This window comes from Leptosomus discolor, chromosome Z, assembly GCF_034619465.1.
Source record: "Leptosomus discolor isolate bLepDis1 chromosome Z, bLepDis1.hap2, whole genome shotgun sequence".
In the NCBI taxonomy this organism is placed as follows: Eukaryota; Metazoa; Chordata; class Aves; order Leptosomiformes; family Leptosomidae; genus Leptosomus; species Leptosomus discolor.
In genome coordinates this window covers 57403802-57418502 of record NC_141419.1, presented here as the reverse complement: position 1 = coordinate 57418502, position 14701 = coordinate 57403802, and the positions used below count along the sequence as shown (strand labels likewise).

General features: G+C 38.7%; 1 protein-coding gene across 1 annotated transcript in view; it reads right to left on the bottom strand.

Moving 5' to 3' along the window:
• The window catches only part of BNC2 (basonuclin zinc finger protein 2), a 235956-nt gene that overhangs the window by 91036 nt on the left and 130219 nt on the right, over positions 1 to 14701 (bottom strand). Inside the window, exon 3 of the mRNA XM_086479791.1 lies at positions 8677 to 8912. Coding sequence (XP_086335917.1) covers positions 8677 to 8912 — 236 coding nt within the window. The remainder of the gene's footprint in view (positions 1 to 8676; positions 8913 to 14701) is intronic.

Sequence of the window (14701 nt, the reverse complement as noted above, 5' to 3'; positions counted from 1 at the left end):
CAGCTCTCCAGCTGCACATATTCTGGAAATCTGAACGATCTTTGCATGTTACCGAGACATCTGTTGTCACGTAACTTGTCCTGGTGGCATTCAGAAGTGCCATCAACCTCTTTGGACTTCATTTTCATTCTTTCCCTGTTCAAGTGCTTAACAGTTGTGATAAATAGAGTCATGTAGCAGTAGCGTGATGGGTAGTGCTACTATTAGAGGTACGGCATCAAAACCAGCAGGAAGACGTTAGGCAAGTTAGTGCAGATACAGAGAAAATCTGAAAGTACTTCACACTGTAGAACAAGTGGCACTGCTTTGCTCAAACACACAACAATGCTTCCCTCTGGCTCAGCAGTTGCGCTCTGTTTCCCATCTTCCTCTTCAGTCCTTAAAGGTTTATCTGAGCTTTTTTTATCCTCTGTTTACCATAGAGATAGGATAGTCACTCCTAGCTTAGTACAACGAAGACAAATACAAAAGAGCAAGAGGCATAGCAGAAGTGCAGGGGAGCCATGATAAACTGACTCATGTGGGATAAGAGAAACTCTTCCAGATGATCACAGCTGAAAGTATTAGCATGCAGTGATGCTGTGGGAGGAATGGAAAACTCAGGAGATGGACATATCATCTAACAGATCCTTTTCATCTCTTTGTGCTAAAGAGGCAAAATCAGAGAAGGAGGTGCAGTGAAACTGAGGTGAGGCTGAAGAAGGGAAGATAAGCAAGAAAAAGGTGCGGGGGAGGCAATGACAACAAGAATAAGTAAGTTGGAGTGGAAAGAGAGGGAGGAGGGAACAGGCCATCAAGAGAACAATAAATAGGCAGGGTACATAGTAAAGAGACTCAGAATTAAATCCTATCTGTACTGGGAGAGTAGGCCACTCTGAGGGCCACTGCTGAAAAATAATGTTAGAACAAAAGAACACATATGAGTATTAACAATAATTACAAGGGGGAACAGAAAACACAAGACAGAAGGGTATCTAAGAAAGCTGAAAAAAGTAAATAAACCTGTAAAAGGGTAACTCCCCCTTCATTATCAAGTAATTAAACGTGGATGGCAGTTATTGTGGGGAATACAAGCTTGTATGTGAAAGACTTCGGTTGTACTTTGGCTTTGTTACAGTCTTTACCAGATAAACTTCTTAACCTTACTCATAGAGACATGGAAAGACTGAGTTAAGTGACTGCTTCTTAAAATTCACAGAAATCTTCCAGTGGTCACAGCTAAACAAGTGCAAAGTATTAATTAAGAAACTGACAAACAGACCAATAAGGAGTTAGAGCAGTAACAAATAAATGCACAACCTTCACATACAGAAGCCATTTTTATTGTATTAATGGTGCATAATCATCACAAAACTTTCACTGGGTTGCAAGGCTAAACTCCCTCGCCCCCCATCATAGTTTGATTGCCCATTTCTCTTGATTTTCTTTATTACAAATAACATAGGATAGCACTAAGGTGTTCTTGTTATGAAAGAAAACAACAGTAAATCAACTGATGCCATCGGGGAAAAAAAAGGTGACAGAAACTTCACATGACTTGTGATTATAGATAGCAGACTACATTGAAATGAAACTATAATATCATCACTACAATGACCTGACACCACTTGTCTACCTTGGAACAGGTGATATCCTCAAGAGCTGACGTTTGTTTTCTTTCTAATGTTCCTTATGTTTGAGCAATGGACGCTGTTTCACAAGCTGTTTAATTAAATAGCCCTTGCACTTGGGCTCTGTAGCAAAAGTTCAAACATCTTAAAAGGAGGCAAATTACAGTTGGGAAAGCTCTAAAGTCGCTAAAAGCAGTCAGATAGCAACAGAACCCATGTTTTCCTGAAATCCTCCAAAGACAAGCCAATGGTGGGTAATATTTAATTTTAAGAACAGTACAGCAATTTCCATCTGTGCATATGGTTAATATTTCACCTGTTTAGAAGGGATGAGGTGCTAAGGGATTACTCAGAGAAAGAACAGAAAAGAAATTAAGAGTATTATTAAAGATGCTTAAATTTCTTTCTTTGGTCTCTCCCTAAATCTCTTGACCTAATCTGGATGTAAGAATGGTGTGCATGAACAATCTAGTTGTAGTAAAATAGGACAGCAAATGAAACCAACCCATTCTACCACAAGCAACTATGTTTTACAAAAATTTGAGAAACTATCCATCAAATATAACATCAAAATACGCAAACACGTAATTTGTCTACACATATAACCATTTGTTCTTTAAAGATCTCAGAACTGAATTATTTAACCTGCACTATGTATTTCCCAATTTGAACGAGGGTTTTTTTGTAGTTATTGGGATGTTGCCTTTTGAAAAAAAAAGTCTAAATTTCCCTCTGCAATGTATACCTTCTGAGAGTTTACTCTTAGCTGACTTACCAGTGACTCAAACAGTTCTTGCTCAGCAGTTGCTTTAGCCCTACAGAACCAACACAGCAATGGGAGAATAAACCACAGTCCATAGTGGTCATAATCTGAAGAGTTAATTAAATTCATAAAGTAGGGATTGCGCTGATGATTTGTGGGCAAAGAAACACAAAAGTCACCAGCGGCAGAGGATGTCATTAATTTCAGAGTTTTTTTTCTTACTTTTAAAATTAGCAGTCATGACAGTGAAACCATAGAAGCAGGAAAAGCATCATACTCCTATTTCCAGTCTTCCCATAGCAGAAAATTATATCTAATAATTTTTAATTTGATCAGTTCTCAGCATTGACATTGCCATGGAAAAGACCTTCATTTAGGATCAGTGATTCCCCATGCACTGTCCAGTGTACAAACTTTTGTAAGTCAGTCACCTTTCGGGCCAAGAAAATACCCATACTTTTCCACCTCGCTTTAGTTTTGATTTTGGTTTTGGGGGGATTTTTTTTTTTTTTTTTTTTAAATTTCTTATAGCTGCGAGTGGCACTAGAGAGTCTGGTAGCCAAGATGTTGCCTATGTGCTACTGACTACAATCTACTTTTTTCGAGGGAACGATGGTAAGGATGGGAATCCTAGGTCTAGCTCCTTTTTCTGATTCTGCCAATGTTCTGTTTTGTGTCTCTGCTTCTCTCATTGTACTGTAAAGGTAATATTTATTTTCCTCTTTTACACTAAAGTAACACAACTATCTGATCACAAAACAGTTGAAAAAGTGTTGAGCTGTTACACAAAACAATCATTATTTGCAAAGAGTCAGTTTATGGCCTCTAAGTTGTGGTCACGTGTCCTGTTGTCTGCAGCTGGACCAGTATAAAAGCTGAATGCCTCAGCTGTTAACTGCTACTGGCCCTTTCCTCTCAGAATACTCAGAGTTAACTTGTACATGTTTAGCAGGAGCATTTTTCTAACCTGGCTTGTTTAGAGGGAATCTGGCTAGGGAGTGATTATACATGTAGTTACACTAGCAAATGGGTGGGGTAAAGTATTCTGCAGTGGTGGAACAGAGGTGGACAGCTGGCAAAGTTACCTCCTCACTCAGCACAGCTGTAACCAAACCAGGGGTGGAGACTTACTCACAGCTGAGCTGTTCATTACAGCAAAAGTAACTTCACCCAAATCAACAATCACATGTCTTTGAGCAGCAGGTGCAGAGTCTGACCCAAAACAGCTACTGCTGTTGACAGAATAATTTCCCATCATGTAATGACAGTGATTGTACTGGCTGTTCCCAAGGAGAAAACCTACAGGTTCACTAACAGCTCCACACCAAATACAATAACTTAGTTCCTTGAGATAGGTACTGGATAAACAAGCCTAGAAACTGAAGCACTCTGGATGCCCATGGAGCAGACAGAGTCCAAAAAGTCTTCCTATGCAGTAAGATTTTTTTGAGGATCACTTCTAAAATGAGAGAACAACTGCTCCTCTAAAACTTTAATCGTGTGAGCAATCTGATGAGACTGCTGACCAAAATGTCACTCACTGACATTTCAGAGATAGGTATCTATTCACGAGAAACCAGGTTTATTGCACAGAGGCCAGAGAAATCTTGCCAGGTCTTAATGCCTTTCAGCCGTTACTGGCAATGTTGTGACTGTGCCCAAATGTGAAAGGTGGGGTATCACATTACCTCTGCTGGCTCCAGGGTTCCTTTGCTTCCTGTGCTCCATTAATGTATCCACTGAATGAAGCAATAAATACTGCATTTTTCTCTGCCTACTGCTTTTTAATTTGGTATTTAGAAACATTATCAGTCAAAATGAGGGTATTACAAATAATCCCACCCACCCTACAGCACTAATATACAACTAGAGAGAGGCACTGGTTTCCTCTTGTTTCTCAAGTGGAGCAAACAGTGACGTTTTTCTCAAAAGTTACTGAGAAAAAGTATTTTCTTTTTTCATGGGAAGAAGGGTTTCTTTACGGATCTTGAACAGAAAAGAAAATAACTGGCAATACGGAAATAATTGATTTTGAGTGGATATATTTACCCTAAGATTTCTTTTTTTTCCCCTCAAAAACCCCTCCATTTAGGGAAAATATAAATATTTTAACACTTCGATCATGATTCAGGGGAAATTCAGCACAGATTGATGTCTCAGACCTTCGCAAGGCATGAGACTCCAATTTTGTACCAGCCTCACAAATCTTTTGCACTGCGGTTAATTGGTGAACACTGGAACTTGAACTAGGATTAAGTATTCTGGAATCTGTCATAACCATTCCCATTCCCTATTCTGGTACTTCTCTTAGGCCTTGCAGAAGACACTTAGGGTACAGAGTCTGCATGTTCCAAATAAATCGTGTATTTCTGAGCAAGTGTTCCCAAAACTACTAATCTTTCTTTTTTTTTTTTTTTTCTCAATTATTCCTTTTTCACACCAAACAGTGGCATCCATCATTTCGTCAAGTTACAAGTTTAAAATATTATTTTTATTAGAGACAAACAAGTTAGTTTACTGGTTTACGCTTCTCTAACTACAGCATTATAGAAAATTTACCTTTTCGTAGAGATATATATTCGTGTATTTGATGTACAATATGTATGTATAAATATATGGTAACCTTACTAGCATTGACTGGACTAGGTTATAACTCAGACAGTTTTGCACAAACAAGTTAAACGGAGCTATACTTCCAGACTGAGAGTCAAATGTTTCTGAATTCACTGCATGACAGCGTACTAACAATCTCACAGCTCTGTGATATTCTGGATGATTTCTTTCAGTACTTGATACTGTTGGTTCTCCTACAGGATGCTCATGCCATTTCATCGGAAGCTTTTTGTATGCAAAAGCTGAGTTTGAAAGCCTCAAACAATTCTATGAAGAGTTCCAATTCTATGATGATGGACTTCACGGAACAACAGCTTTTGCTCAAAGCAGACATTACCTGTAGTTCTCCCCTCTATGCACTTCTACTGTTCTAGTATTACTACACATTTCCTTTCAAATTTCCCTGCATAATCCTTTTTTCCTTTTTATCAGATAGCTGCAACAGAGTTACTTTTCATAGAACCATAGAATGGTTTGGGTTGGAAGGGACCTCAAAGATCATCTAGTTCCAACCCCCCTGCCGTGGCAGGGGCACCTCCCACTAGACCAGGTTGCTCAAGGCTCCATCCAACCTGGCCTTGAACACTGCCAGGGAGGAGGCAGCCACAACTTCCTTAGGCAACCTGTTCCAGTGCCTCATCACCCTCAGGGCGAAGAACTTCTTCCTTGTATCTAGTCTAAACTTGCCCTCTCCCAGCTTCCAAACATTACACCTCGTCCTGTCACTGCAGACCCTTGTAAAAAGTCCCTCCTTAGCCTTCTTGTAGGCTCCCTTCAGGTACTGGAAGGCTGCTACAAGGTCTCCTCAGAGCCTTCTCTGCTCCAGGCTGAACAAGCCCAACTCTCTCAGCCTGTCCTCATAGGAAAGGTGTTCCAACCCTCTGATCATCTTGGAGGCCCTCCTCCGGACTCGCTCCAAGAGGTCCATGTCTTTCTTGTGTTTGGGGCTCCAGAGATGGACGCAGTACTGGAGGCGGGGTCTCACCAGAGCAGAGGGGCAGAATCACCTCCCTCGATCTGCTGGCCACGCTACTTTTGATGCAGCCCAGGATACGGTTGGCCTTCTGGGCTGCAAGTGCACACTGTTGGCTCATGTTCATCCTGTCATCCACCAGCAGGCTCAAGTCCTTCTTCGCAGGGCTGCTCTCAATCCACTCATAGCCCAGCCTGTATTTGTGCTTGGGATTGCCCTGACCCAGGTGCAGGACCTTGCAGTTGGCCTTATTGAACTTCATGAGGCTGGCCTGAGCCCACCCCTCCAGCCCGTCAAGGTCCCTCTGGATGGTATCCCTTCCCTCCAGCGTGTCAACCTCGCCACACAACTTGGTTTCTTTTCAAACAAGAATTTTTTATTATCATAAATTTGATAAATTTTCCTAAGATTTCTCTTCATACAAGTTTTACTAAGCACTTTCCCTTTCTGCCATATACTGAGCTTCCTAGCTTTAATGGAAACAAAATACATATTTTGTCCAGAGAGATTGTGGAGTGTCTATCCTTTGAGCTATTCAAAAGCTGTCTGGACACGGTCCTCAGCAGCCAGCTCTAGGTGGCCCTGCTTGATCAGAGGGGGTTGGACAAGATGACCTCCCTTCAACCTTGACCAACCTGTGATTCTTTGAAATCAGAGAGCTAAACTAACAGGCAGGCTCGACCACACCCATCAGAGATCTTCATTCATGCACGAACACAATCCACAGCTGAGCTGTAACCAAGTCAATATGTGGCAAGGCTGTAACGGCTGCCATTAACTCTCATTGATAATTGTTCTCCTTTAACCAACATAATATTCAATATACTGTTGTTGAATGTAGCAATGGTAACATTCATGCCTTGAGGGCTACAATGAGACTGAGTTTTAGCCAGAAAAACTGAACTCTGACCTAATGGTGTATTATAGGCCTTTACACCACTCAGTTGCATAGGTCAGTCTAGCTCTGTATAAACCTCTATGTAATTATATTACAAGCCATTCTTGCATATACTAAGATAATTCCAACAGATAATTAAAACAAAACCAATACAAGCCTGATTCTATGACCTTTAGAACAAGAAAGCTACCGATTTCAATCAGTCTTCTTGTCTGTAAGGGACGCTGAATTACATTCTATGCTTGTAATATATTACGCTTAGCTATTAATTGCATTTAGTAAACAGCAATTTTCTAATGTTATACCACAGAAATTATGCACTTTTTTATGTGTACTCCTTTGCAATTCATATTTCTTCAGCCCACTTAATCAGTAGCATTCAGAATCCAGGAATCTAAAATATGATGCAGTACATATCTCTGTAGATATCTATCTAAATTATATATCATATCTATAAATATGTATCCACACATATATACCATACACCATTATAGATATCTACTGTATAAATATAATGAATATATACTTACATGTAAGTTTTAGACTAGTAATTAGTGAAAAAAATTATTATATTGTATTTGAACGTGTGTAACATATAGCTTGTACCAAATAGATGTCTGAGAGAATCCTAAAAGAATTAGAGGTCTATTCTGTATATAGCCTAATAAGAATAAGAGGATCTCATTATTAAAGCAAAAGTCTTTTTATTACTCTTTCTCTAGAACTGTTCTACAACTCAGAACCCTTTTCTGTGAAAATCTGTGTATAATCTGTGTACAGAGCATTTAAGAAAATATTTAAGAACAACAAATATGAAGGTTTCCATAGAATTACGTAAGGCTAACGCGATTCTTTCACATGGACAGAAAATTGAAGAGGAATTTAAAAATACAGTCAGATTTCCTCAGAGCAGGAATAAAGATTCCCATATTTTCTGTATAGTACCAAGGATGCTATCATTGCCTAAGAAAGTAAAGAAATAAATCATAAACTAGAATTTTCGAAGTTTTTCAGGTCTGTCCACTTCAATAATTGGATGACTTCTAGATGAGGCAGAGCTCCCAGAAAGTCAGTAACAATTAAGAAAACTCAGAAGCATGTGGTATTGGATTCTTAATCAGAAACAGTCTTATAAAATGTAGTAATTCTCTTTGGAACCCAAGAGATGATGAAATTCTTCAGATAAGCAACCATACATATTCATGACCATACTCATAAAGCAAGCCTCTCTTTTTTAAATTTTTTTTTTACTTATTTTATGTTTTGTTTGCTTATCTTATCTTAACCAATCTGCATGTAACAGTTTATTTAAAGGTACCTTTTTAAAATGGCCTTACAAACAGGATTTTCTTGTCTATATATTACACTGGGATGTAATACTTCCCAACACAACCGTGATCACAACCCCCATTTTATCTACCTCTTATTAGATATCTTGCTAAAGAAAGAAAGAAAAGATGAAGGAGCTGCTGACTTAGATCTTAGTTTCTTAAGTCAAACAGTAGCCCTTGAAAACTTGCCAGTTGCCTTTGATGGACAAATCAGGCTTGCAGCTAGCTAACCTCAGTATTTGCAGTATTTAAGGTATTTCCTACAATAAGCGTAAGCAAGTACAAACAAATACTACAGTACTAAGGAACCTGCATTTTTTTAGCTTAGGAAAAAATTGAATATTTTATTTTGCCAACACCATCATTAGTCTTCAACATGCCACACTGAATTTACTTCATATCCTTCTAACTCTTTAGGTGCACAGTCACTGTACCAAAAAAAAATTCAGTTAACTGGGTTTGGAAACATGCTTTGCTTTATTTCCTACCTGAAGGATGTAGCCTCGAACATAGTCTCGAAGTGTCCAGCCTAAGCCATGCAGAATATGCAACACCTCCTCTTGCTTCAGTACACTGAAGAGTCGGTCAAGTAGTATCTTCAGTCTCACAGGCACAGCCTGAGTACCGTAGAGCATCAGGCTGCTGATGTCAAACACAACGTTGGACTGCACAATCTCCACTTGGGTTGGGTGATAGAGGTGCTGAGTACTAAGCTTGTCCAAGGCTGAAAGAAAAGGGGTTAAGTATAAGAGAAGAGCTAAAGGAAAGAAAATAAAAGAATCCCAAAGAATTATCTAAACATATTGAATTTGGCAGATGCACTTATTTTCCTAACATCATCACCTGGACGATTCATAGGATTATAGAATAACAGAATAGTTCGGGTTGGAAGGGATATTTAAAGGCCATCTAGCCCAACCCCCTGCAATAAGCAGGGGCATCTTCAACTAGATCATGCTGCTCAGCGCCCCATCCAACCTGACCTTGAATGTTTCCAGGTATGGGGCATCTACAACTCTCTGGATCAGTGTTTCATCACCCTCATCATAAAAAATTTGTTCCTTGTATCTAGTCTAAATCTACCCTCTTTTAGTTTAAAATCATTACTCCTTGTCCTATTGCTATAGGCCCTATTAAAAAGTCTGTCCTTTTTTATAAGCCCTCTTTAAGTATTGAAAGGCTGCAATAAGGTCTCCTCAGAGCCTTCTCTTCTCCAGGCTGAACAACCCCAACTCTCGGCTTGTCCTCATAGCAGAGGTGCTCCACCCCTCTGACAATTTTTGTGGCCCTCCTCTGGACCCGCTCCAATAAATCCATGTCTATCTTGTACTGAGGACTCCAGAGCTGGATGTGCTATGTCTGGGGTCTCCCCAGAGCACAGGGGGAAAATCACCTCCCTTGACTTGCTGGCCACACTTCTCTTGATGCAGCCCAGGATACGGTTGGCCTTCTGGGCTGCAAGTGCACCTTGCCAGCTCATGTCCAGCTTTTAATCCACCAGTAGGCCCAAGTCTTTCTCTGCAGGGCTGCTCTTGATTCCTTCAGACCCCAGCTGGTATTGATATCAGGGGTTGCCCCAACCCAGGTGCAGGACCTTGCACTTGGCCTTGTTGAACCTCATGAGATTCACACAGGCCCACTTCTTGAGCTTGTCCAGGTACCTCTGAATGGCATCCTGTCCCTCAGGTGTGTCAACCGCACCACTGAGCTTGGTGTCATCTGCAAACTTGCTGGGGTGCACTCAATCCCACTATGTCATTGATGAAGATATTAAACAGTATTGATTCCAATATAGACCCTTGAGGGACACCACTCATCACCAAGTGATTCTTTTTCACAGATGCAGTCTGAAACAGGTCTCATGTCCAAAGGTCACAAATAACTTTAATTCCTACAGCAGATGGGTGCTCAGCTGAGCCCCAGAGACTAGAATACTTGCAAATTCAAAAGAAATTACATAAAATGTATTATTATCTGACGACCAAGACTGAAACTATAGAATTGGACTGTTAAAAGTCTGAGACATAAACTCCAGAGGGAAAAAAGGAAACAGATAACAGCCTAAACCCCAGACTCTTAAACATGTTAAAAATTAGTCCCCGATTTACCACAAATTCTATAGTGAATTCACTGCTACTTGAGCTGGCTAGTTTGTTTTACCCTTCTGTGTGAATTTCATGTTATTCACTGTGACATGAATAATTTAGAGGTGAGGGGAGGGGAGGTTTGCAGGATGAGGGTAATCCTTATCCCCTTGTGAAGATAAATATGACGGAATTGCATATGACATCACCACTTTACTGCATATCAATGTTTAAATTTAATTTTCTTTCCATTTTATGGTCTATGTTGCAGCACCTAAGCTTCTTGCTGCTTTTTTTAAACCAAACTTTCTGAGCATTTAAAATAATTTTATAGGGACTTCTTCTCCTGTACTTTGGTTTCTTCTTGGTTTATGGTCACTGGAGAGTTCATGTACTCTTGATAAATTGCTTTCTTACATCCAGAGCGCAAAGGCCCTTATCATTTACTTGCTGGCTTCATTCAATACGTTTACTCCAAGGAATACTTTGTCAAAGAGTTCTGGTTTCCTCATACTTCATTTCTTGCAACTGATTTGTCTGATCTTTCCTATTCTAGTGGTTAAGTCAACTTTGAATAAATAGCTTTAAATATTAATTTAACATTCAAAAAAGATAAGGAATTGGCAAGCCTAGGGACTGCAGTCCTATGTCTCTCCATAGGACATTTATACTGCAGAATGTGAAGGGTGGGGTTTCTCTTCCAAAAGCTCTTCTTCCCAAGTACTTCAGCTATATAAGCTTCATGATGTGGGACTGATTTATTTACAAGGTCTAATGAATGGGATTTGATTGAAGCTTAGACAGGTCAAATACTTTCCTACATTTTATTTTGCCTCTTTTATGTATGATATTTTTGTAACACAGTTATTTTGCTACTACCACGACACATGTGTCATCAAAGTATTCAGCTAGAATAGCCTAGAAAATTTATTTTGTTACTGTGCAGGCTGTGTTGTATGTGTGCTGATAGGTATACACATGTACCTGGGAGGCATAATGACCATTTGGAAAGAGTAAAAGAAAGTAAAATATTAATATTTTTTACAAAATGCTGCTGTTACTTGCAATAAGAATGCTGTAAATAATATTAACGTTAATAGATGTAACACCTCCTACGAGACTATAAAAATAATTAAGCAGATCTGGATCACCTAGAGTTTTCCATCTTCAGTCTTACATAATGAGAAAAGGGTCCAAAGAGGTTAACTGGCTTCTCCAAGTTTACACAAATTCATACCAGAGTCAAGACCTGAATGAATATTTTCTGAACACTCAATGCTTTTTAATCACTGCATCATACTGTATTTCTAATATATCTTCATATTTGTTTCTGTTTCTCTTTCGTTAACAGTAAACCCTATGCATGCAGTGAGGAAAAGCAAGTTCTTCCAGCTAAAGAGGACTTGGCTTGCTGAAGATTTTAAGGTCATGATTCTACTTTGGCCCAAGTCGTCAGAACAAACATAAGATGTCCTCATCTGAAGACTATTGGGTGGACTATAAAACCAATAGCTAGAATGAGATTACAAAACTCTGTGGAGATTTACTGACTTCATGTAACATGACCACTCTGAGGATAACAGCTTTGGAAATGCCGAGATGGAATAGAGGTAAAAAAAGAAATAAAAAAGGTCCTTTTAAATTACTAAGCATACTCTTTGACCAGCATACAGACCTTTTCACAAGACACCCTGTACTATTCCATTTAGCTGCAGCATTTGTTTTCAAGCAATATTACCTAAATACACCCTCTTCTCAAAACACACATGCACACAAATAAGAGTTAGTCCAGTGTTGGATTAACATTCCAAGTGACAGTGAAATTATCTCCAATTTTGATTTGTGACCTTATTCTGCACATTATGTAATAAACAAATAAGCAGTGAATTGTATTCTTTTGAAGTACAACTCAGGATATGTGCTGAAATGTGTAATTTATAACACAAGCATATATTTTTGCATGGGTGTGTAAAAACATTTGCAAATTAAAGATAGACCTCACGCTACAGATGAAAAAAAAAAAAAGAGGAAAGAGAAAGAAGATACATGAAGAGAAAGGGAATGCACTTGCACCCATATGAGAGATAACAGTATGGTAAGCATGAGAAATTCTTCCTGATCATTGACTATTGAAACCCCTCGCACTTGGCAAAAGAATGAAACTTCTCATTATGATTTATAAAAATTATCTTATTTCTTTAAAAAATATTACTAAGGAAATAGTTGACAATGTATGATTTCATAAGTGCTTAGGAGACTTCAAGATGAAACATGCTATATAAAAGAATGAGCTTTATCATACCTGAAAAATGACATACACAGATATGTCCTTATAAAGAAGGTATCAGTGATGGAACATCATAAACCACACATTAAAAGTCCCTTCCTGGTGCAGCATGAGGTATTACTCATACTTCTCACACTTTCAGTGGCCTCAAAAGTTCACCCAGAAAAGTCTTAACATGTTTGTTACTTTTTTTGTTGTAACCTGCACAATCTTTTCTGAAAACATGACTATGATGGGTTCAGCTAGCTGCTTAAACTAAGAGGCTACCTTTTAACAGCCCAATTTAATTCTTGGCACTGCCCTGATAGTATGACATTCTTCACCTTAGAGTGAGTGAAAAGCTGTTCACTTCCTAATGCCAAGCCTGAGCATCTCCATGTTGGCTTATCCACTCTTTACCTTTGTGAAATTAAATCCCCCAGATTTTACAGAGACTTTGCTCAGTATAATCTGAACTGTAAAGAGAACTTTGAAATTGATACAATGTCAATCTTCACATTACAGCCTGCAGTATCCTTATTATGCAAAATTCCAGCAAAAAACCTTTGGATCTATTTGTAACAAATTAATGAATGAACTTTTATGTTGCATTTGTGGGGGTTTTGGCGGGGGGGGGGGGGGGGGGGGGGGGGAGTGGTTGGTTTCGGGTTTGTTTTGTTTTGTTTTGTTTTTTAATAAAGTAAAACAGGGAGGGGAAATCTACTTCATTTATATTTTACTGGAGTTTTGGGACTGAGTAATTCAAAGGAAATTAAGTACAAAAGACACATTAAAAGGCTCAAATACTTGTTCAATTTATCAAAAGACAGAAAATAAAGACAAAATCTCTCATCTCATCTATACTGTGGCCAGTAAACGCAAATTTACTCATTGAGCTCAGACTCCTTCCTTCCCAACATGCAGTGGACAAAGTCAACCAAATTAAAAGCCATCCTTTGGCATGGATTCCATTTTTGTTCAGGAAAAGAAATACAAGTATGCAGTGATGAATTTTGTACTTCAGAAGTCTCATTGTTTTTTGAATAGCTACAATAAAAGCATGACATTTTGCCTTCACTGAACATAAAAGAATTTAAAATATCCTAATTTTAATGTAGTTTGAGTTGTAAATACACATACCTTGCAAATTTCCTGGTCCTAGACAAATATTTAGGTATCCTAGAGAAGGATGAAAAGGTCTACTGAAACCCTTTCTCTCAGCTGATTTGCCTGGCTGTGTATCTCAGAACGCCACAGAGAAGAGTCAGTCAGTTGCAAATTACAGGTCATTATGTATCTCATTCCATTTGAGTTTTAAACCTGGGCTCTGCAATAGGCCCACTCTAGATTTTCTTTCATGCTTTCTAACTTACCAAAGAGGGATACAGTCGGAGTACATACATACATACATACACATGACAATATAGAATTTTATAAACTTCATTATCTTTCCAGATTACTAGATTTGTTCAAGGGTCAATAGGAAAATTAAAAAGAAATTTTATGTAGTCTGCATCCAGACAATAACAGAGAGATTTCCAGACATTTTTTTAAATCTAAATAACTGGAGCCACTTTCTGCAGCAAGAGAAACTGAAACTGGCAGACAGATTAAATATAGGATACCAACATAGAAAGATTCCATAACACTATTGCAACAACAGCATGTCACGTATGGTGAAACAGATACAGTACTACTAATGGCAATGCGGAACACTGTAGTTTGCTGTTGGTTTTAATGGTGAACATGAACAGCTTGATATTTTCAGAGTTCAAGATTTTCTTCTTTTCCATCAACAACAGAAGTAACAAATCCTTTCAAGAACAGGAGGTAGCTTATGAACAACTAAGATACTCGAGGGACAGGCAAACTACTGCAGTCATAAGAGGTGGTTTAAGCCATCCTCCCTCAGGATGCAGATTTAATACCACCTGTAACTGTGTTGTAATGTGGTGCATTTTGTCACTGGAAAAAATTGCTCCTCAAAAATATCATGCTTATAAGGTGATTAAGGACAGGAAAACTTGCCAGTGTCTACTGATAGGTTAAAATGTTTTCATGGTGTAGGAAATTATCCCATTCACCCCTGGCACAAGTGCAGAGAGCATGGGAAATTAACATTTATATGGGTGGGTGAACTCCTGAATCAGTCCAGGTATAAAT